Source organism: Budorcas taxicolor, chromosome 5 (genome assembly GCF_023091745.1).
Source record: "Budorcas taxicolor isolate Tak-1 chromosome 5, Takin1.1, whole genome shotgun sequence".
Classification (NCBI taxonomy): Eukaryota; Metazoa; Chordata; class Mammalia; order Artiodactyla; family Bovidae; genus Budorcas; species Budorcas taxicolor.
The window spans coordinates 71439248-71463131 of NC_068914.1; the positions used below are offsets into that span (position 1 = coordinate 71439248).

At 43.3% G+C, this 23884-nt stretch overlaps 1 protein-coding gene and 1 pseudogene across 1 annotated transcript; both read right to left on the reverse strand.

Annotated features, from left to right (window-relative positions):
* Positions 1–4730: 4730 nt before the first annotated feature.
* PRR13 (proline rich 13) lies at positions 4731–8128 on the reverse strand. The gene is made up of 4 exons (XM_052640174.1): positions 8044–8128; positions 7402–7440; positions 6684–7048; positions 4731–5398 (listed from the first exon to the last, which is right to left on the reverse strand). Exons 2-4 carry the CDS (start codon positions 7418–7420, stop codon positions 5357–5359), a joined length of 426 nt encoding a protein of 141 aa, XP_052496134.1. The 5' UTR covers positions 7421–7440; positions 8044–8128; the 3' UTR covers positions 4731–5356.
* A 5740-nt stretch (positions 8129–13868) lies between these two features.
* LOC128048088 (3-hydroxyisobutyrate dehydrogenase, mitochondrial-like) lies at positions 13869–23693 on the reverse strand (annotated as a pseudogene).
* Between the last annotated feature and the right edge of the window lie 191 nt (positions 23694–23884).

The following is a 23884-nucleotide window of genomic DNA, read 5'->3' on the forward strand; positions in this document are numbered from 1 at the left end:
AATTTACAGGAAATTTACAAGGGATCAAGGAAAAAGTTAAACATATCATAGAGATAATCAGCAAATCCAGAGTCCAAGACATTCAACAAGACAACTAGCCTGTTCTCATCAAAATGAAAATGAAATAGAACAGAGGGGGAGGAAAGAGAGGATAAATTCAAAAGACAATAATAATCAAATATAACGTGTGGATCTTGTTTGGATTCTGGTTTGTTTTTTTATAGCTATATAAGACATTTTGGAGACAGCAGAGGAAATTCAGACATGAATATTAGCTAATATTAGGAGGTATTGTTAATTTTCTTAAGTGTGGTAATGGAATTATGGCTGTGCAGGAGAAATGCTGTTCTAGGAGGTACATAATGAACTATTTAAAGTGAAGGGTCGTGATGATGGGAACAGACTTTCAAATATTTCACATGGTTAAATCAATAAAGCAAATTTGGTAAAAATGTTGACAGTTGTTGAGTATAGATGGTAGGTTTATAGGTGATCATTGTACTGTTCTTCAGACTTTTACAAAATAATTTTCAGGGACTCGCCTTTCGCTCCAGTGACTAGGACTCTGCACCTTCACTGCTGTGGCCCAGGTTCAATTCCTGGTCGAGGAACTAAGATCCTACAAGTTGTGCGGCATGCCCCAAAATAACAATAATAATTTTCATAATAAAAATTGGAAAAAATATGATATGGAACGGAACAAGACTAGCAAAGTGTGGGACTTCCCTGGTGGTCCAGTGGCTAAGACTCCACGCTCCCAGGGGGCCCAGGTTTCATCCCTAGTCAGGGAACTAGATCCCACATGCCACAAGGAAGACCCTGTGTGTGGCAACAAAGAACCCATATGCCACCAACTACAACCCAGCACAGCCAAATAAATGAATAAATAAAGCAAGGCACTGCTGGGTCATATTTTTTAAATGCTTTAAAAAAAAAAAGTCTCTGTGCTTCCACTGCAGGGGTTTCAGGACTGATCCCTGGTTGGGGTGTGTGAAACACACACACACAAACCAACCAAACAAGAAAAGATGAACAAACTGTTAATAATTACTGGAGCTAGGTTATGGGAAATCTGCTTTCCCTACTCTTGTACATATCTGTAAGTTTCCACATTAAAAATTTTGTTCAAAAACTAGAGAACTCTGAAAGAGAACAAAACGAAATTTTTAAAAAGGCTATTGAAAGAGACAGCTACTATAGGGTTATTGTTTACCCACGTTCAAGTTCTTTGGGTGTCAGTTCTGGCCTTTATATTCATCAGGTTTTATTGGGCAACTTCAATTCAGTGGAGTTATCTGAAGAGAGATAGCTTTCTGAAGTGGAAAATAAAGCTTGGGGGCGCCAACGTCTTTCCTGCCACCCTCCAAATGATAGGTGGGCATTAGGAACAGTGTGAGAAATAAAAAGAAGTCTGTCATTTAACAAAGGCAAAGGGCAGAGCAAATATTGAAAGAGAGTAAAGGAAGTAGGAAAATGTCAGGACACCCAAGAGAAAAGCAAACCAAACAGCAGGCTTACTATGAGGCCTGGGCTGCTCAGTCACTTCAGGTCTGATTCTGTGACCCCAGGGACTGTAGCCCACCAGGCATCTCTGTCCATAGCATTCTCCAGCAAGAATACTGAAGTGCATTGCCATGCCCTTCTCCAGGGGATCTGCCTGACCTAGGGATCGAACCCGCGTCTATTGTTGCTTTGCAGGCAGATTCTTTACCCACTGAACCACCTGGGAAGCCCCAGTGAGGGCCTGGGCTGAAGGTCAAATTAACCTCCAGATTTTGCATTTGGGTCATTTACACCCCAGGGGGCTCTAAGAGCTGGAGTAAAAGTGAGTGGCAAAAAAAATAAAGTGAGTGGCTATCCGTGAAGTCACCTCTAATAATGGTAGACAAAACAAAGATCAAATTGAAAGTTGATAAAATAACACGACTTAGTGACTGGACAACAAAAGAACAGAACGTGACTCTGTTAACAATAGCCTGGCTTCTGCTGGAGCTAGCCAGCAGTTGCAGCCAGCTTTGAAAAAGATGCAGCCAATAGAATATGCAATGGTTTTATGAATAAATAAATTCTTCTCAGGAGAACCAAACTAGTCAAGAGAGTGAACTCATCTATGACTACAAAACACCCTGATACAGGGAAATGATTCCAGAAAGACAGCAAACATGATTCATCCCATGACTTACAGTCCTCAAAGTTGAAGTGTCAATTTGTACTTTAGATTTAATGGGTTTCCTATCCTTTCCCATTTTCAATTAATTGTATGGAACTCTTACTATACTCAGTTTCTAGTAAGGCCAGAATGGTAGAACTCCAGATCCTCTCATGGGACATTGGGCATAAAATAAAAACATTTGAGAACCAGTATCTTTAGAGTCTTATACTGATGCACAAAACAGGGCGCACCAACCCAATGCTCTGGAGAGCCAGGCAACTAATGTAACTTGCCTGAAGAAAGGCAACAGGAAGCTGAAAGGACGATTAAGACTGGAGAGCATGCATGCCTGCCTGCTAAGTCGCTTCAGCCGTGTCCGGCTCTTTGCGACCCTATGGACTGTAGCCCACCAGGCTCCTCCGTCCATGGGATTCTCCAGGCAAGAGTACTGAAGTGGGTTGCCCTGCTCTCCTCCAGGGGATTGAACCCAAGTCTTTTGTGTCTCCTGCATTGGCAGGAGGGTTCTTTAACCCTAGTGCCACCCGGGAAGCCCCTGGAGAGTATAAAATCCATCTATAAAGAAGGATCAGTAGTGGTTCAGAAATTTCTGTCTTCAGAAACGTGAAATCTGAACCTTTATTGAAAAGGTATGATAATTAACAGAGTAGTCCCTCAAAAAAAAAAAAAAAAGTCCATAGCCAGAAATAGCCATGAGCAACCAATGTTGCAACCTCTGGCAAAGATATACATACCAAAATTTCCCACAGCAGTTAAGTGTATAGCAAAGATGGAAACATTTTAAAATTCCAGCATAAAAAGATTGAGTAAAATGCTGTTTAAAACAATGTTACACACACACAGATATGGAATCAACTCCAAAATAGATAATTAAATGGGAAAATGTTAGATCCAAAAGAGGGCTCTCATTTGATATAAAGTGGGCTAGAAGCAATAGGAACATGTAAGGTAGAAACAGAGGGGATGTTTACTTATGTGCAGACCAGCTCTGAAAGTTTACAAAAGAATTTAGTAGTCATAGTTGCCTTTGGGGAGTAAACTAGAAATTTGCTATGAGAACCTTACTTTTCTGCTGAACATCCTATTAAAAATGTTACATCCCTCCCCCCCTCCCAGGTACATGTATTACTTTTAGCTTTCAAAAAGTTAATGACTTTTGAAGAAACAAGGATAGCAAAACAGCAAGATGCTGTTAGAAAAAGAATAGGAAGGGGAAATGGGCTGTTTATGGTTAAAACTGGGGAAGGAGGTGGGTGAATGTTCTCCCTAACTTGTTTCTCTGTGTTCTCTCCCTGGAGCCATTTCTCATTGTCTCTCCTTAATTTGTGGTTTATTTTTCAACACTGTTTTTCTTTCACCTCACAATCCCCTTTGGCCCACCTTTCCCTTCTCCTCCTGGAAAAGGAAGTGCTAATAAATAAATGAAAACAGTGTTACAGAGGAAGAAAACCTTAGAATGGCCCCAAAATTCAGGACACTGGAAAACAGGTCTTGGTGCTCAGTCGTGTCCGACTCTGTGACCCCATGGACTGTAGCCCGCCAGGCTCCTCTGTCCATGGAATTTTCCAGGCAAGAATACTGGAGTGGGTTGCCATTTCCTTCTTCAGCTTGGTCTGGGATTTCCTAATAAAATTAGAAGCTAGATCTAATGTATTAAGCATGTATTTCATATATCTCACCCCCAGGACAAGTCATAGATGAAACCCAGTCAACTAGAAACACAACTTCCCTGTTCAAGTCCCACGCTTAAATCCCTAAACCCTGTGGGTCCCACCTAAGAAACATCGCTCAGGTCCACTCCTCCCTGCTATCAGGCTCTGATATGGTATCTTAGGCTCAGGAATTCCTGAACGTCCATCCTTCACCTTTTTACAAATCTTTGCCTCTGCAAAACTGCTTCTTCTGCTGGAAACCCACTGGGTTACAAGCACAGACACAGAACCCACACTGCCCAAGTTCAAATCCTGACTGAAGTTTTCTTCTTCCTCAATTTGGGATCAGTAGTACCTACCTCACAGAGCTGCCATGAAGATGAACACAAGTTACAAATGCAAAGCGCTGAGTGTCTGGGGCATAATGAACGTGGGGGGTGTTAGCTTTTGTTATCTGTAACAGGGAAATCCCTATGCATCCTGAGGCCCAGCCAGGACCTCACTCATTTCCCAGTGGCACTGTCACTCCTTCCTTTGCTCCCCCACTGCTTGATCCCTGCCTCATTCACTTTTACAATACTATAATAACCTGTTCATATATTCACACGACCATCTGCTTCATTAGCTCTCAAAGGCCATGAAGGGCAGAGACTGTGTCATTCTAAACCTTTGTACCTTCAGCCCCAGAACACAGTATTTCCTCAATAAACACTTCTAGCCCCACTGGGATGGATACCTGTGATTCCCAAACATGCTGTGGAGCTTTAGACCCTGTTCCTAAGCACATGCCTTTCCCAGCTCCTCTCCACCATCCGCTTGATAAATCTATCCTTTCATTTTTTTCTAGGGCAGCAGAACTAGTAGAAGGTGCTAGGCCCAACCAAGGTAATGGTACAGGTGAACAGAGACCAGGAGAAACAGCTTTATTTGGACTGAGAGTTGGAGAGTGAGAGGAGGGCCTGAGACAGCATACTGAGTGAGAGAACAGAGATTACTTTTCAAAATGGCAGTTAGAGCTCATCACCCAAATGGACTCGACCTGCCATCAGCCTTGCAGTGAGCGCCATCAATAAGAGGCCTGCTGGGAAATGTTTATTTGCCACTGAATCCCCCAAGCATGCTACAATTATAAGAATGGTACAGGTCGCTTTTCATTTCCATAACTCAATGTCCACAGCATCTCCTCAATCATAAGTATTACAAGAGAAAGTTAAAAAAAAAATCACATTTTACAGATCTTAGACTTGTCTTTAGTATTTTAGCTCAAACCTTACCATCTTCAAAAAACAGTTCTGTCAAACTCATCAGCTAAAAGTTCTATCCAAGCAGTGAGAAGATGGCCTTTGTTAGCCCGTGGCAATTCTTTTCTGATTTGTCCTAGCTAGTTAATGCTGAACAGCAGAATGAGGCTTAGATTGCAGGGGTTGAGGGGAAGGGGTAGCAAGAGTTACTTTCCCCCAGTACAAGATGGCATCTGAAGCTTGATGGGAGAGCTGAACTGGAGAGACTTGAGGAAAGGGTCCAGGCCCTGTATTCAGTCAGAGTCACTGCTGGAAGAGGAGGAGGAGGAGGAATGCTGCAAGGGGAAAGGGGAAAGGATACATCAGATCCAAATGATTTTTGTTACTTCACGGGACATTCTTGGGTGCCCTATACCTCCACCCCAGTGCCCTTTGCTTTCTAAGAAGGTCAGGAGTCTTCAACTCGACTGTCCCTTAAACAGCAAAAGCAAGGATTTCCTTCAGCAGTGAGCATTCAGGAATGGATGAAACCATCCTAAATCATTGCACAGAATTTAATATACTGCATTTGGAGAAAGTTTCCAATTTTCTTTACCTGAGCCAATGCCTAGGCAAGGAATAAATTATAGGCACTAGAGTAGAACTGTACAAGGAAACAGCTGCTCCCTTATAGTATTTATTAGCTGCATGGACATTCCTAGTGGCTAGGAGACTAAGAAAAGCGAGTAGAATGAGTAGCTGTGTGTGCATCTATCTCTACTTTTTCCTAAGTCCCAACTGGGAGAAAGTGAGGAAGGCGGGAGAGGAGGCTGGGAGAGTCCTAGTCAAGGTTCTTACACATATACTCCCATCAAAACTGTCATCAAAACCATTTTTGAGTGTCTCCACTCAAGAACCAAAGTGGAGAACTAGAATTAGCATCCAAAGCCATAAGGCAAATATTGGGCAGAAAAATGTAAATTAAGGCCTCCTCAAGATCAGGGTTGGTTCACTCCTTCCAGAGTTTTCCTGAGAGCTACTTTTATCCTTGCTAATGAACAATCCTCTGGGGTGAAGATATTTAGCCTTGGGGCTGAGCATGAAACTCAGGTTTTGTTAGAGGCTGAGAGTCACTGACTGCTCTCATCCTCAGTTTCCCTACTGAATAGTAGGACAATGGGGCCCATGTAACTAAAACAACACCCTGAGAACACTGAAGGAGAAAAAGAAACTCCAGGACCTAGGGCCAGATTATTACAAGTTAATTATTATTTAAGACTTTGCTTTGTCAAAGGACTGACTCTATTACTTGATGTTTGACCACCTCAGTGGGTGTGTCCAACCTGCTAAAACAAGCATGGTGTGGAGGTGGGGTGGGGAGGTCTAGGAAGAGAAAGGCAAACTAGAAAGACTTTTGATGCTGACATCCATTCTGTGGCTCAGCCTAGCACCTCCCAGATACAAGGCCTAATAAGCCTAATAAATTTTTTAGGATTATCAGATTCTTCCCAGCGGGAATCCTTTACACAGTCACTGTCCCACATCCTCAAGACTTCAAAATCCCCATTCCTTGCCCTCCCCCTGCCTCCTTAGTCCTTTTGAAGGGGCACCCCTTCCCAGCTAGGCTCCAGGGGCACTTACCTTGCCATGCTTATGGTGTTTCTGCTTCTTTTTATGAGCTTTCTTCATTTTCTTGTGCACCTTCTTGTCAATCACTATTCCTGGTCCTACTACACCAGGAACCAATGGATTCACAGGACACATGCCAGGGCCAGGTGGTGGGTATGGAGGGGGGTAGGGACCTGAGGGCTGGCATCCTGGATATCCTGGCTGTGGCACAGGATGACAGGGCCCACCAGGGGGAAAGGCTGGATTCCCCTGGGGTGCTCCTGGGGGAGTGGGAAAAGGGCCTGGAGGAAAGGGAGGGTTGGCAGGTGGTGGATGGGCAGGATTGCAACCTCCAGGATACCCAGCGTTAGGCGGGTGTGGATATGGTCCTGGCTGCCCTGGTGGAAGAAACAAAGAATAATTTAAGATTACAACTTCCCAGAGCCTCTGACAACAAACAACAACAAGAAGAATTATTCAATAGTTAAGGGCAAATGGGAAGGTGAGGAAAGAGAATGAAGGGAAGGGGAGGCAAACTGACAGGAAAGAGAGAAAAGGGAAGGGCCCTGGCAGGGCGGGGGAGAAACAGAGATAGTGAACTCTTGGGAAAGAGGAGAGGATGGGTCAGCGAGGAAGGACTTTGCTTCTGCGGGCTAGAGGAGAGGAGGAGGCGAAACTGACACAGAATCCTCCTGTTGTGGCCCATCTGAAAAGGGGCTGGGGCAAGAGAAGCGATCCCCCAAACACCTACCAGCATTGGGATTCCACATGTTCAGATGTTTCCTTCAGCCTGAGGAAAAAGAAATGAAGGCAAACAGCTGATGGCCCACAAGTGGATGGGGGTTTTAGAGACCAAGCCCCAGGCCCAACTCCAACGACTCCGGCTCCACTCTATGCAGTCCCTTAGAGAACTTCCACGACCTCCACGGAAGAAATCTTTCTTTCCACCCATTCTTTCGCCTCCAATACCTAATTCCATCCCTAATTCCCTAGTCACAGGAACCTAGCTCCCAGAGCCCCTCCACCTTGCACTAGCTCTGGCCGCGGCAAGGGGCTTCTAACTCGTCGGGAGAGAGGCTGAGTCCGCGAATCTCCCTAAACCTAAACCTAAACTCCCTATAAACTCATCTGCTTTTCCGTGACCGAGTCCGGAAGACTTTAACCACCCAGAGGCTGCGGAAAGACCTTAAACACTTTACCGCTCCCGGCGGAGAGTGACGGGGGACAAGACCCCCCACCCCAGGCTAAGAGAAGGACCTGACTTGAGGCGAAAGGAGTTAGGAGAATCAGGAAAGATCCTCAAATGCTTTCACAGTAGACACACACCCCTCCCCTACCCCATTCAAAAGGACAAATAAAGATCCTGACTCCCAGCTGCGAAGGGACTCCTCACCCAGGAATGGAGAAAGAGGAGGACTGGGGTATCCAGACGTCCGGTCACCCTTACACCACTGCCTGGGCGGACTTGTCCTCCTTAGCCTTCACTCACTTCCTGATAACCCTCCCTCCGTAGGCTTCAGCATCCGCCCCTGCTACCGACTAATTGGTAGTATGTGTTCATTCTGCGTTAGGATTGGAGAACGTACTCGTCAATCACTCCATTCCTCTCTAGGCTAGAAGCCAAGGGTTTCAGTAGGGGCGGAGCCAAGGGCTTCAGGGAGAGGCGGGTGCAAAAGGGCAGCCGGAAATCCCCGTGGGCGGGGCTCAGAGAAATAAGCTAGGGGAAGGCTGGGGCAGTTTCAGGGCGAGGTCCCCAAGTGCCTAGAGGAAATTCGACCCTTGACTTCTAAGCTGTTAGTCTAGTGGGTGCCACACCCTTCCAATATGAATTTACGTTCAAGTTGTGAACTTTCGAAGATGTGAATGTGCGTGTGTTCACGTGTCCAATTAGGTAAGTTGGTTCACGCGTCTGGCGTACACTGTCACATGCCGCTTGCCCTCTGTCTCCTATTGCTGACGAATCCCTCCGCTCTACCCTCTGCCACCCCTTCTCCTTCCTCCAGTCAGTAATTTTTCTTCCCTGTTTTCTTGATGCCAGCTCCTGTATGTACTGTTGTACTACTGTATGCCAGCTTCTACCACTACTGTGTGCCAGCTGTACTGTACTACTATAATTTTCAAGGTACTTTAAGATTAAATTTATTTTCCTTATTTTTTGTATGTATTATTTGTGTGAAAAGTATTATAAACCTATTACAATACAGAGACATCACTCTGCTGACCAAAGTCCCATATGGTCAAAGCTATGGTTTTTCCAGTAGTCATGTATGGATGTGAGAGTTGGACCATAAAGAAGGCTGAAGAATTGATGTTTTCCAATTGTGGTCCTAGAGAAGACTCTTGAGAGTCCCTTGGACTGCAAAGAGATCAAACCAGTCAATCCTAAAGGAAATCAACCTTGAATATTCATTGAAAGGACTGATGCTGAAGCTGAAATACTGTGGCCACCTGATGAAAAGAGCCGACTCATTGGAAGACACCCTGATGCCGGGAAAGATGGAAGGCAGGAGGAGAAGGGGACGACAGAGGATGAGATGTTGGATGGCATCACCGACTCAATGGACATGAGTTTGAGTAAACTCCAGCAGATAGTGAAGGACAGGGAAGCCTGGTGTGCTGCAGTCTATGGGGTTACAAAGAGTGGGACGTGACTTAGCAACCGAAAAACTACTAATATAGCCTATTGTGTTAGCCTATATAGCCAAAATTAGTTAGGTAACCAGGCTAACTTTGTTGAACTTACAAACAAATTGGACTTATGAACACACTCTTGGAATGGAACTCATTCTTTCATAGGGGACTTACTGTACTGTGATGTGTTGTACAGATATACATACATACGCAGAGGGCTTAAGGAATGGCAGGGAGATGCTCTCACCCATTACCTCAATATTTGCCGTTGCCCTCTTAGTCCCCTTAGAAAGCAAAGAAACATTCTTGGGGGAAATATAGATGTCTAATATGAAGAAGGCTGAGTGCCGAAGAATTGATGCTTTTGAACTGTGGTATTGGAGAAGACTCTTGAGAGTCCCTTGGACTGCAAGGAAATCCAACCAGTCCGTTCTAAAGGAGATCAGCCCTGGGATTTCTTTGGAAGGAATGATGCTAAAGCTGAAATTCCAGTACTTTGGCCACCTCATGCGAAGAGTTGACTCATTGGAAAAGACTCTGATGCTGGGAGAGATTGGGGGTAGGAGGAGAAGGGGACGACAGAGGATGAGATGGCTGAATGGCATTACTGACTCGATGGACGTGAGTCTGAGTGAACTCCAGGAGTTGGTGATGGACAGGGAGGCCTGGTGTGCTGCAATTCATGGGGTCGCAAAGAGTCAGACCCGACTGAGCGACTGAACTGAACTGAGCTGAATCTCTCTTAGGATTTCCTATCTCAATTTCATATATCTTGGCAACCCACTCCAGTATTCTTGCCTGGAAAAGTCCATGGACAGAGGAGCCTGGTGGGCTGCAGTTCATGGGGTTACATGACTGAGCATGCGTGCATGAGGGTGGAGGGAGATGGGTTGCTGGCAATAAACTGGTAGAAATTTAAAAAAAAAATTTTTTTTTTTAAATTTCATGTATCTGGCATCTGGCAAATTGCATAAACCAGAAACCAAGAAAGTCATCGTTAATGGCTCTCTCCACATTCCTCCCATCCCCCTCCAACATCAGGAAGGGTCTGTTTTGCTTCCCAAATAAATCTGGAATCCCTATACTTCTCTCCATCTTCTCTGCTCCTAGCCTACCATCATCTCTTAACTGGACTGCTGCAATGGCCTCAATTTTTTTTTTTTTTTTTTTAGTAACCCAGTTAACAAGCTTGATTTAATAAACATGTAGAACCATTCACCCAAAGTAAAAATTACTTATCCCTCTTAAGCATACGTAAAACATTTATAAAAATCGGTCTCAACAAATGCAATTCAAACTTGAGAATTGTGTAATACATACTGTATTCTTTGACCACAGTGTAAAATATAAATACAAATGAAACTGATCGGGGCCCCACAAGCTTTTTCCTGGTCCCCTTTTCTTGTTTGTAGGAAAATGGATTCAACTTCCTAGCATGCGTGCTGAATCACTTCTGTCACGTCCGACTCTACGACCCTATGGACTATAGCCCTCCAGGCTCCTCTGTCCCTGGGATTCTCCAGGCAAGAATATTGGAGTGGGTTGCTGTGCCCTCCCCCAGGGAATCTTCCCAACCCAGGGATCGAACCTGCATATCTTATGCCTCCTGCACTGGCAGGCGGGTTCTTTACCACTAGTGCCGCCTGGGAAGCCCTCAGCTTCCTAGACTGTCCCTGAATTCCAAAGGGCAGATTCAAACAGTTACTAATCAGGGAAGAGAGAGAATGCAGAAACAAAGGAGGAGCTGTTAAAAAACAATAGTGCTGTCATAAAGCAGAGCCCTGGTTTCTCCTCAAGGGAAATACATAACAATTTATTTTTTAGTTTTTCTATAGGAAATAAGCCCCCCAACCTTTTTTAGTTTTTCTATAGGAAATAAGCCCCCCAACCAGGTAAAGAATGGTAACTGTCTTCTGAGCACAACATTCGTGCAGTACCATCCTGTTACCTCACCACCAACCAATCAGGCCTAGCCCCCAATTTTGCTTATAAAAACTCCTCTCCAAAAACTCTCACAAAAGTTTGGGTTTTTTGAACACTAACCACCAATTCTCCTTGCTCAGTTCAGCAACATACCTTTCTCTGTTCCAAACTCCAATGTTCTGGTTTATTTGGCCTTCACTATGTGTTGGACACATGAGCTTATGTGCATTCAACAAAACAAACATATATTTGGAAGTTAAAAAAGCGAAAGTCTTCCAAATAACTCTGAGTCAAAGAATAAAATAGTATGGAAATGAAATACTTCAAACCATAATGAAAATATAACATCCCCAATTTGTGAGGTACAAAAATATGAAGATAAATCTTATGCTGAGTTTATTGTCTTGAACTAAAATTGATAGACTTTTAATTTTTTAATTAAAAGTTTTTGCTATATATTTTATTGAAATACACTTGACATACAATACTATGTTTTGCATAACCATAGTACATTTTGATATATTTTTATATCAGGCTTGTACTAAGTATTTAAGATGAATTGGAACTTTTTAAAAAGGCAATTTATATCTGATTTTTTTCTTTCTTGAAAGATCATTGAGTTTGAAGAAATTATGGATATGTCTGTATGGGCATGATTCCTCTTAGAATGTATGATTTATTTATTGTATCTTTTTTGGTTGCACTGGGTCTTTGTTACTGCGCACAGGTTTTCTCTAGTTGTGGCAAGCGGCGGCTAGCCTTCACTGTGGTACACGGGCTTCTTATTGAAGTGGCTTCTCTAGTGGAGCGCAGGCTCTAGACACACAGGCTTCAGTAGTTGCAACATGCGGGCTCAGTAGTTGCGGTGTGTGGGCTTAGTTGCCTTGCGGCATGTGGGGTCTTAGTTCACCGACCAGCAATTGAACTTGGTTCCTCTTCATTGCAAGACGGATTCTTAACCACTGGACCACCGGGGAAATTTGAAAACTGTCTCTTATTTAAAGTAGCTTTATTGAAATATAGTTCGTATACCATACAATTCACCCATGTAAAGTGTACAGTTCAATAGTTTTTAGCATTTCATGAGCTTGTGTAACCATCGCCATTATCTAATTTTAGAAGATTTTTGTCCCCCTTAAAATAATTTCATACCCGTTAATAGTGAATCCTCATTTGTCTCCTTACCTCTCCCTCATTTTACTCAAGCCCTAAGCAACCACTAATTAATATTTTGCTATAAATTCTTATTCTATATATTTCATACAAATGGAAAATTGTATATGTGACCTATTGTGATTGGCTTCTTTCACTTAACATAATATTTTCAAGGTTCACCCATGACGTAGTATGAATCTTCATTGCTTTTTATAAAGGAAGTACTGACTAGGATGCTACTCTTTGGCTATACCACATTTACCTATCCATTCCATTAGTTGAAGAACATTTGAATTGTTTTTACATTTTTGCCTATTATGTACATTGGTGCTGTGGACATTCGTGGACAAGTTTGTGTGACCATATGTTTTCTTTTTATTATCCACACAGAAATTTATTTGAATTCAAGATTATATGGTTATATTTAGAATAATGTAATAATTATCTAAAGCACGTATCATTCTTGGCTTTGAAATAGTTCTAAAGGTATCCTTTTGAAGTCAAAACTATGTAGTAAGAATGTACAAGGAAGCAAATATATAAAAAACAAGCTTGCTAAGTATTGGGAGTTGTTACAAGAGGGACACACCAAGATAAACGTAACAGAGTCCAAATTATATAACATACAGCAAGGCATTCTCTTGCTTTATCAACTCCTAGAAAATAAATCAGTAACCTCAGTAATGCATCATCGTTGACTCAATGGATATGAGTTTGAGCAAACTCCGGGAGATAGTGAAGGACAGGGAAGCCCGGCGTGCTGCAGTCCATGGGGTCACAAAGAGTCAGGCACGACTGAGCGATTGAACAGCAGCAGCAATGCAAGAACACTGTAACGGGGACAGACTTTCTGAGGGACATAGGGCATTCACTATACCTTCCTTTTTTCTAACTCCTTCTCTCGTGGCAACTTCTTTTCTTCCCTCTAAAATGGGTTTTATTGTATTGGAAAAAATAGGTTTGATTTGTAAATTGTAGTAATTGAAATATGCAACAATTTACTTAAAGATGCTCAGGGATCTTTTATTTGTTTGATTATGCTGGGTCTTCGTCCCCGCACTCAGGCTTCCTCTAGTTGCGGTGAGCCGGGGCTACTCTTTGCTGTGGTGCACGGGCTTCTCATTGTGGTGGCTTCTCTTGTTGTGGAGCACAGGCTCTGGGTGCACCGGCTTCAGCAGTTGCAGCACATAGGCTTGGTAGTTGTGGCACTTGGGCTTGGTTGCTCCGCAGCATGTGGAATCTTCCCCGACCAGAGATCAAACCCGTGTCCCCTGCATTGGCAGGGGGATCCTTATACCACCAGAGAAGTTCTCAAATTTTTGAAAAAGCCAATCAGCTAGTTAGCAAGGGATCATTAGTGGCTTACAGGGGAAAAAAATTCAGGTATTACATATTTGCTAAATAGATTTAAAAAAGAATAAGCAAAAAAAAAAAAGAATAAGCAGCTAAAAATGGGTGAAAAAAAATCCCAGGGTTTACTGTGACCTAAACAATTGAAAACAGGCTGACCTATTTACTTGCAGAGTGAGCAAGATAAAGAGGTTCCGAGATAGAGTTTGGTTTCCAATGCTGTCCTGAGCTCACATTTAGGATTTTGGCCAATAGTTTTGGGTCAGGTCCTAACCTGATTCCCAGATTCATAGCATCAGCAGTTTCAAATCATACCAATAGCTAACAGTATGTTGTAGCAGATCCTCGGAGCCTGCCCAGGCCCACGGGCTCCACAATAGCGCGCACTGGAATCCTTGCTCCCCAGCAACTCTTGGGCAACCCACCTAAGAGACATAAGAGACACGTGGAGACATAAGAGACACGGGATTGATCCCTGGGTCAGGAGGATTCCCTGGAGTAAGAAATGGCACCCTACTCCAGTATTCTTGCCTAGAGAATCCCCATGGACAGAGGAATCTGGTGGACTACAGGCCATAGCGTCACTAAGAATAGGACACGACTGAAGCAACTGAGCATAGCACACTTCCCGCCATAAACGTGAGGTTCCCAGACTGCGCAGCTTCCACACCACCAGAAACGGGGCAACCCTGAAAACTGCTCCCATTTTCTCAACTTCTTTGGCCAAATCTTCCCAAACTAGGATCAGTAGTACTAGCGTCTGTTAGTAGTGAGCCTTGCTGCTGCTGCTGCTAAGTCGCTTCAGTCGTGTCCAACTCTGTGAGCCTTACTTGCCTTTTTTTGGAATCCCATTTGCTCCAGAATAAGCTTCTATTGCATTGATACTAGTGGGCAACATTGTAATAATTCCGTCCTTGCCAGCTACATCTGCGGGAGAAGACACTACCTGTTCACTTGCATCTAGAAATTCTCTGCATGCATCAGGAAACACATCATAAATAACAAGAAATGGCACCCCACTCCAATACTCTTGCCTGGAAAATCCCATGGATGGAGGAGCCTGATAGGCTGCATTCCATGGGGTCGCTAGGAGTCGGACATAACTGAGCGACTTCACTTTCACTTTTCATTTTCATGCCTTGGAGAAGGAAATGGCAACCCACTCCAGTGTTCTTGCCTGGAGAATCCCAGGGACAGGGGAGCCTGGTGGGCTGCCGTCTATGGGGTCGCACAGAGTCGGACACGACTGAAGCGACTTAGCAGCAGCAGCAGCAGCCATGTCCATGGGATTTTTTTTTTTTTTTTTTTGCCATGGGATGCCCCATTTGCCTAGTCCAGTGAATCCAGCTGGAGCCATTGATGTAGAACACACCACTGCAAGGCTGGCCCTTGCCAGCGACTCCAGTAGGGAGGCTAGAGGCACTCCACAGAGCTATAAAGAGGCTGCCTTGCTGCCCCAGCTCACCCACTAACTGCAAGGGTGCAAGGGACATGAGCACTGACATATGTTTTCAATTCTATTAGGTATTTACTTATGAGAGGAATTGCTGGGTCATTTGGTAACTCTTTGTTTAACATTTTTGAGGAACTGCCAAATTATTTACCAAAATAGCCACACCATTTTATATCCCCACCAACCATGTATAAGGGTTCCAATTTCCCCCTATCTGTGCCAACACTTGTTACTGTCTGTCTTTATTGGTATAGACATTCTAGTGCGTATGAAGTGGTGTCTCATTGACTGTCCTGTCAGCATCCACTCTGGCCCTCTTTCAATTCATTCTCCACATTTCAGCCTTGGAAATGGTCTTCTAAAGCCAACTCTGACATCACCCTACTACTTAAAATTCTTCAGCGGCATTGCATTATCCTTTAGACAAAGGTTGAAACTATTTTTACATGAATGTATTCATTTTTGTTGAATAGGTAATATGTTAGAAAACCAAAAAGGACCAAGTGGTATAAAGGGAAAAGTCTCTCTTTCACTCCTGTTCTCCATTTACCCAACCTTCCCAACTCACATAACACACATAACCACATAATTGGTTTCTTGTATACATTTCCACAGTTTCTTCATTATAATCAAGCAAATGGTGACATAAATTTATATCCCCTCTTTTAAATATACAAACAACAAACTATGCAGAGTTTAGTTTGCACCTTTTCTCCCCCACTAAATATATCTTGGAGATGTTTCTATATCAGTAGAGAGTATGTCCTCACTGTTTCTCACAACTACATTTTATTCTTTTCTATGGTGTACCATAATCAGTTTAACCAACCGAGAGAGATTTGTGTTATTTTCAATCTTCTGCTACTAAAAACAATGCTGAAATAAATAACCCTGATACATCATTTTACATATTTTGGCTTTTTATAGATATTGATGAATTACCCTCCCTAGAGGTTATATTTATTTACTTCCCACCAGGCTTCCCTGGAGGCCCAGACGGAGAAGAATCCGCCTGCAATGCAGGAAACCTGGGTTCCAGCCCTGGGTTGGGAAGATACCCTGGAGAAGGGAATGGCTACTCACTCCAGTATTCTTGCCTGGAGAATTCCATGGACAGAGGAGCGTGGCGGGCTACAGGCCATGGGGTCACAAAGAGTCGGACATGGCTGAGCAACTAACACTTTCATTTTTCACTTTCACCTTCTCACCAGCTCTGTGAGTGTCTGTTTCTTCCAACTTGTCAAACCTGAAAAACTCAGCATCTTATTACTGCGATGTCTGCGGTGGTCTGACCCTACTGCCTCTCTGCTCTCCTCTCATACTGCTCACCCCTCGCTCTCTGCTCATCAGTCCCTAGGCCTCTTTCTTCCCTGCAGAAAATCTTGGTTCCTTTTGCAGGAGGGCTTTTGCACTCACTTGCTGCCCCTGCAGCCTGGAATGCTCTCCCCATTTCTCTCCACTTTTCCTACTTAACTCCTGCTCATTCATCAGCTCTCAGCTCTAGGATCACTTCTTCAGGGAACCCTCCTTGCTACTCTAGTCAGGTAAACCCCTTTGTTGTAGCCACTAAGTAGATCCTTGCCTTTCCTTTAAGCATATCTATCTCAGCTTATAATCATGCATGAATGAGTAATTACTTTATGTTAGCTTTCTGCATTCAACTGTAAGCTTCTTGAAAGGAAGGACACTTCACAGTTAACAGTTCACACAGTGCCTGGTACATAAGAGGGTATCAATGAATGAACTGTTAAATAACTACATGAATGAATGAATGAGCAAATGGAGGAATAGAGCATGATGGTTCTGGAGTCAGTCAGACAGACCTGGATTCAAATCGTAACTTTGACACTTAGGTGTGACCTTGAATAAGTTAACCCCTTGGATCATCAGTTTCCTCATTTGTGAAACAGTGGCAATTGTACCTGCCTCATAGGGTTGTGATGAGATAATTGTGTATCTGTCACATAATAAGCACTTATATGCTACCATGTAGTAGTATCATGATTCTCATTTATATTAAGAACTATTACTGTTAGATTCAGGTGATTCCCAGTATTCTTCGGCTTCCCTTACGGCTCAGCTGGTAAAGAATCCGCCTGCAATGCAGGAGACCTGGGTTCGATCTCTGGCTTGGGAAGATCTCTGGAGAAGGGAAAGGCTACCCACTCCAGTATTCTGGCCTGGAGAATGCCATGAACTGTATAGCCTGTGGGGTCGCAAAGAGTCGGACGCAACTAAACGACTTTCACTCAGGATGATTTTTAATCTCCCTGCAGGGCCCTTATAGATTGCCAGTATCCTCGATACCTCTCTTCACTTACCTGCTAGTTGGGAAATTCTTCCTCAGATTGAAACTCAGATTTCTTTCTTCTTCTTTTTTTTTTTGACTGCACTGTGCAGCTTGCGGAATTTTAATTATTTTATTTATTTTTGGTTGTGGTGGGTCTTCCTTACTGCATGGGTTTTTCTTCAGTTGTGGGGGGTTGCGTGGGGTCTGCTGCAGGCTTCTCATTGCAGTGGTGTCTCTTATTGCAGAGCACAGGCTCTAGGGGTCCCAGGCTTCAGTAACTGCAGCACGTGGGCTCAGTGGTTGAGGTTCCCAGGCTCTAAGCACAGGCTCAATAGTTGTCGTTCCTGGGCTTAGTTGCTCTGCAGCATGTGGGATCTTCTGGACCAGGGATCGAACCCGTGTCTCCTGCATTAGCAGGCAGATTCTTTGCCACTGAGCCACCAGGGAAGCCTAGCTTGCAGGATTTTAGTTCTCTGATCAGGAATCAAACCCATGCCCCCTGCAGTAGAAGTACAGAGTCCTAACCACAGGACCACCAGGGAATTCCCTAAACTCAGATTATTTAAAAAGCATTTAAATAATGCTTTTAGAGCTCATATTGCTCATTCATTAAGTCTTAAATGATTTACCATGCTTCTGTCATTCATTCATTCAACAAATACTTCTCAAGCTAGCCAGGTACTGGGGACAGAGTGAAAACACAGAAGAAAAAATCCTTGCCTTCATAGAGGTAATATCTTGGTGGTAGAGGCAGAATATAAATACATATATAATAACATTATTATATAATTTATGAAATTGCTATTATTATTATTATGGCTACTGTATAATAAAAGAACAAAATAGAGCTGATTAAAGTGAAGCAGGGAACCCAGTTAGGAGGTTGCTGCTGTGGTCCAAGGGAGAATGGTTGTGGCCTGGATGGAAGTGGTAGAGATGATCAGCAGGGTCAGACTCTGGGTGGTGGTGGTGGTGTAGTTGCTAAGTCATGTCCAACTCTTGTGACCCCATGGACTGTAGCCCGCCAGGCTCCTCTGTCCGTGGGATTCTCCAGGCAAATACTGGAGTGGGTTGCCATTTCCTTCTCCAGGCGATCTTCCTGACTCAGGAATCAAACCTGGATCTCCTGCATTGCAGGCAGATTCTTTAGTAACTGAGCTACAAGGGAAGCCCCCAGACTCTGGGTATTTTTTTTTAATTGAAGTATAGTTGACTTAGTGGGTTCTTTTTTTTTTTTAAGGTAGAACTTAGCAGGCTTGGACTGGATGTAGAGGTGAAAGAAATAGAGAAGTCAAGAATAAACCCAAGAATACTGAGTGGGAAATAATTGGTGTCATTTTCTGAGATGCAGATGGGGGAGGCACAGACGTACGTATTTTTGGACAAGGTTAAGTTTCAGAAGCCTATCAGATATCCAAGTGGAAAGGTTGAGAAGGCAGTTCGGTGCTCGGGAAGAGGTCTTGTCTGAAGAGAAAGCAATCCAGAGTTAGTGGGATATCTAAAGGAGCTAATAAGGTCGGCGAGGGGGCATGGGTAGCCAGAGTAGGAAAAAAGGCCCAGAACTTGAACTCCGGCCTGCCAGTATTTAGAAGCTGGCAAGAAAAGTGAGCAGAGGATACAGAAAGGATACAGATTCTCCCCTTCCCCAGTGAGTAAGTGGGAAATCTGAGGAAAAGTATGAAGCAAGGATTCAAGGAAGAAGCTCTCAAATGTTTAAATGCTGTCGATAAATTGTGTAAGAGGCAGACTGAGATCTGGCCGCTGGATTTTGAAGAATAGTGAATTTTTTTTAAGAGTGGTTTTAATTACATTCTAGGGATGAAATTTTGCCTGCCACAATTTGACGAGAGAATGATACGTGAGAAGGTAGAGGCAGCAAATAAAAGTGATTCTTCCAAGCAGTGTTAGTAGGCAAGAAAGCAGAGAAATGGAGCAGTAATCATAAGAGGATGGGGGGAAAAGAAGAGGACGGGCAGTCTGGGAAGGACTTTTTAAGATGGGAGAATTTAAAGCATGTTTTTAAACTGATGGGAATCATTCAGTAGAGAGAAAAATGAAAAGGATAACTGAAGGAGCAAAGTTCCTAAGTGACCAGGAAAAACGGGGTTCAAGTTTACAGGAGAAAACATTGACCCTAGATAGGACAGGTCACTTAATACAATGTAGTGGTTGAAAGAATGACCCTTGTGTGTGTGTGTGTGTGTGTGTGTGGTGTAAGGATGTGTTCTGACTTCATTGATTTACATGCGGATGTCCAACTTTTCCAACACACTTGCTGAAGAGACTTTTTCCCATTGTAGTGTATTTCCTTTTTTAAATTTGATTAAATTTATTTATTATGGGGTGTGCTGGGTCCTCGTTGCTGCGCATGGGCTTTCTCAAGTCATGGCGAGCAGTGGCTATTCTCTACTTGAGGTTCTCGGCCTTCTCATCGCAGTGGCTTCTCTTGCTGTGGAGCACAGGGTCTAGGATGCATGGGCTCCAGTAGTTGTGGCACACAGGCCTAGTTGCTCTGCGGCATGTGGAACTATCCCAGATCAGGGATCGAAACCTGCCTTGGCAGGCGGACGCTTAACCGCTGGACCACCAGGGAAGGACCAAGAACGAGTTCTTGTTACCTGAAAACTGGGTTCACCTCTTGGTAGGTGTCAAGCCAAAGGAGACAACCAAGCCGAAGAAAGAAGGATTTATTGCCTGCAGCAAGTAAGAAGAACGCTGGGAATCTGTCCCAAAGTAGTGTTTCCCTGAACAGCAAAACTGAGGAAGTTTTAAGCTCATAGTACATGCATATTCATGAAGGGGTGTGAACAGAGGAGAGTTCAGCATAGAAGTGGGGCAAAGGTTGACAGAGTCCAGGCTTTAGTTGGTTGAAGTCATAAGGGTCAGAAAAGGTCAACATCATTAGTCCATTCTCCACCTTGGTGGGAGCCGGCAGAACTCAAAGCTGTGTATCAGATTGTTATGTATGCCCCTTGACGAGGAACTGGGACTCTGTTTTATCCCTGGATTATTGTTTCTTTTTTTTTTTTTAATATTTATTTATTTGGCTGCACCAGTTCTTAATCATGGCATGTGGGATCTAGTTCCCTGACCAGGGACTGAATCCAGGCCTCCTGCATTGGGAATACAGAGTCTTAGCCACTGGACTACCAGGGTACTTACACCCTGAACTATTGTTTCTTGACTGCTTTTCTTTCATTCCTACATTCCCTCACTTCCCTTAAGAGAATTGAATACTGAGACCTGTTCAAGGACAAGCACTGTGGCCAAGGTTAGATCACAAAATGGCTTAGGCCAAAAAGGACTTCTCTTGTGTCAGGAAAGTCATGCTTGGTTCTCTTTCTCCAGGGATCCCCCTACCCTATCTGCTTATACTCTGAATCCAGAATACTTTCTTTGTAACCTTGGACAAGGTAATTCAAAAGAAATTTCCCTGTTTCAGTTTCCATCTCTAAAGTGAAGGATAATAATACTTAATTCATAGTGAGGATTAAGTGACTTAATATATGCAGGACTCTGAACACTGCTGAACGTATAGTAAGCCCTAGACTACTGTTGTAGCCCTGTAGCCCTGTAAGCCCTGTTAGCTGTTACTGTTGTTATAGGAGGGAAATCCGAGCCCACAGATCTAGGTGTAAATACATTGGTAGAGTTGGTGAGGGGGGAAATGTGACTCTGCTGCTTGCTCCTGACCTTTTTTTTCTTCAGGGAAATAAGCAAGATTATCAGTTGAGAGTGAGCTGGAGGAAGAAGGTCAGAAAGAGTGATCTCATAAAGTGTGCAAATGAATTAACTAGGGTGCTGTATTAGGATTGTCGGTCAGTATGGAGGGCTGACTTGAAGTCTATAGGCCCCATGTAAAGTGAGACTGGTCAGCACAGGTGGTAGCTTCTTCCAGTTAAACACCAATGCTTGGGTACAGCTGTGAAATAGGAAGAGAACTGGATTTAACTTGGGATGGGGTTTGCCTGCAAAATATAAAAGACATGGAAAGAGGGGCAAGACTGTTGAGAGTGTAGCGATTATGATGAAAGACCATGGAAGATAAACTGAACAAAGAAGAAAAAACATAAGATATGAGATGAACAGTGAAAGAGTGACAGGGTGAATGGATTGGATGTGCCAAGTAACTGAGCTGAAAAGGCAGGAGTTAGTACCCAAAGAATGGAATGCTTGAAACAGATTTGGTGGCTAAGGTGGTAAAGGACAATCTTGTTGGAAGGAAAAAGGTGAAGATGAAAGGATTAAGTAGATTATCTACATAGTGACTTAAGTCACTAAGAATGATGATAAAAATAATGAAAAGAAAAAGACTTTGAGCAAATACTAAAATATTCAACAAATACACGAGTGACCAGGAGGTCTGCAAACAACCACAACAAGGTAAAGTAGCAGATCATGTGGTCTGACGGCATGCATTTCAGAGAAGCTTGGATTTTTAAGGAGAAAGAGAAGTGGTCTAGAAGCAGCAACAGAGAGGAAGGAAAATATCCACCTTCCTCCAGCGTATGTGAAAGAAAAAACAGTTAACACTCCAGGAAAAGCAAGGTTCATTTTAACGGGTGGGGGAAAGAAAAGAGGACATTCAGAGAAGGAGTTGAAGACATAGAATATCTGTAGTTGTTTTCCTAGACCTGAGGAAGGCACTGTTGTTGCTGCTGCTGCTGCTGCTAAGTCGCTTCAGTCGTGTCCAACTCTGTGCGACACCATAGACAGCCCGCCAGGCTCCCCTGTCCCTGGGATTCTCCAGGCAAGAACACTGGAGCGGGTTGCCATTTCCTTCTCCAATGCATGAAAGTGAAAAGTGAAAGTGAAGTCGCTCAGTTGTGTCCGACTCTTAGCGACCCCATGGACTGTAGCCTACCAGGCTCCTCCATCCATGGGATTTTCCAGGCAAGAGGACTGGAGTGGGGCACCATCACCTTCTCCGGAGGAAGGCACTGTAAAACTATAAAGCAGCAGGAGACATCTGTTGCTTGCTCTCTAAGAACTATAGGTAGGCAGGCCTATGGCAGTATATGAAGGCATTAAACCATGGCACAGGACAAAAGCAAAAAAGGTGGCTGGGGCCAGGGGACTTCCCTGTGGGTCTAGTAAAAACTGCGTTTCCAGAGCAGGGGGCATGGGTTCAGTTCCTGGTGAGGGAACTAAGATCCTGCTTGCTAAAAAGGGAAAAGTGGCGGGGGGGGGCAGGGGGGAGGAGAAATGGCATATTGGAGATTCCACCCTAGTTAGTGGCAGATCCAGGTTAGGAACTCAGGACTCAGGCTGTGTCCTGAGTCCGAACTGGGTGCTATAACAAAACCAGAAAGAATATAAACTGTGCTCCTCCATGCTCTCCATGCTTCCCATTACAGACTAGGTGAGAATATGACAGTGACAAATGAAACAACTTCAGCAAACAGTGTATCGATAAGCACAAAATATGCTGCAGATCATGTCCATTAGAGCCAAAGGAGGGCGCTATAAGTGACCTGTGGGGTTTTTTTTCCCTAAGAATTTTTTCTGGTGATAGCATATTCATTTACATATTTTTCCTAGATCCTGTAAGGAATTCATAAGACTTAAAGAAAACTTGGAAAACACAGAAAAGTAGAAAGAAAAAGAAGACTACTTTTGAGGTCCCATTACCAAACAGAATCACTAGTTATTATTTTGGAATATTTCCATCCAGTCTTTTTTTTTTTTTGGTTAGGCATAGACATTTTAAATTAGTAAGAAATAAATAAATAAAGTAGTAAGTAAACATGTAATTGTAATATACAAAATATGCAAAAAAATTTCAAAATTCAAGAGGTTAAAAAAAGATAGTAAAAATTAGTCTTTTTCTATCGTTCACAGCCCCTGCCTTCAGCCACACGGCTTCCCTCCCGTGAGCCATCCTAGTCATAGATTTCTGCTTCTAAGTGTATAAGAAGTGTATTTATTTGTATACTGCATCTCCATGAGTATGGAATCACTAATCATGGCAATGGCATACTAGTTACATACTGCATTTGGTGAAGTAATCTTTAAAACTGGGACTTTAATATTTTATCATAGAATCGTGGAATTATAGGGTTAGAAATTACTTGAGAGAATCATTCATTCAAGTTCCTGAGAAAATTAAATAAATACAGTCTTTGAAGAGTTAAGTTAGAAGAGCCAAGCTTATAATCTAGGTTTTCTGAGTTTTCTGTTGGTGACCCCTCCAGGGCAACATATTACAGCACACCCACTCAAGCACCTTGCAAGCAAACATCGCGATGCTTACGACAACCTCCCCTTGTTTTTTTTGTATTTATGGCCTCTCCACAGTTTTGAAGCAAGTCACAGTTTTTGTTTTTTTAAATAAGCTTTATTTTTTCAGAACAGCTTTAGAGTTACAGAAAAACTGAGAAGGTAATACAGAGTTTTCATATTTGCCATACCCTGTTCCCCTATTGATAACTC

Bases quoted from the DNA above. Each gene is read 5' to 3' on its own strand.
- PRR13 (XM_052640174.1), bottom strand. The intron at 5,399-6,683 runs GTAAGTGCCCCT...TTCCCCTTGCAG, and splicing joins AACACCATAAGCATGGCAAG to CATTCCTCCTCCTCCTCCTC.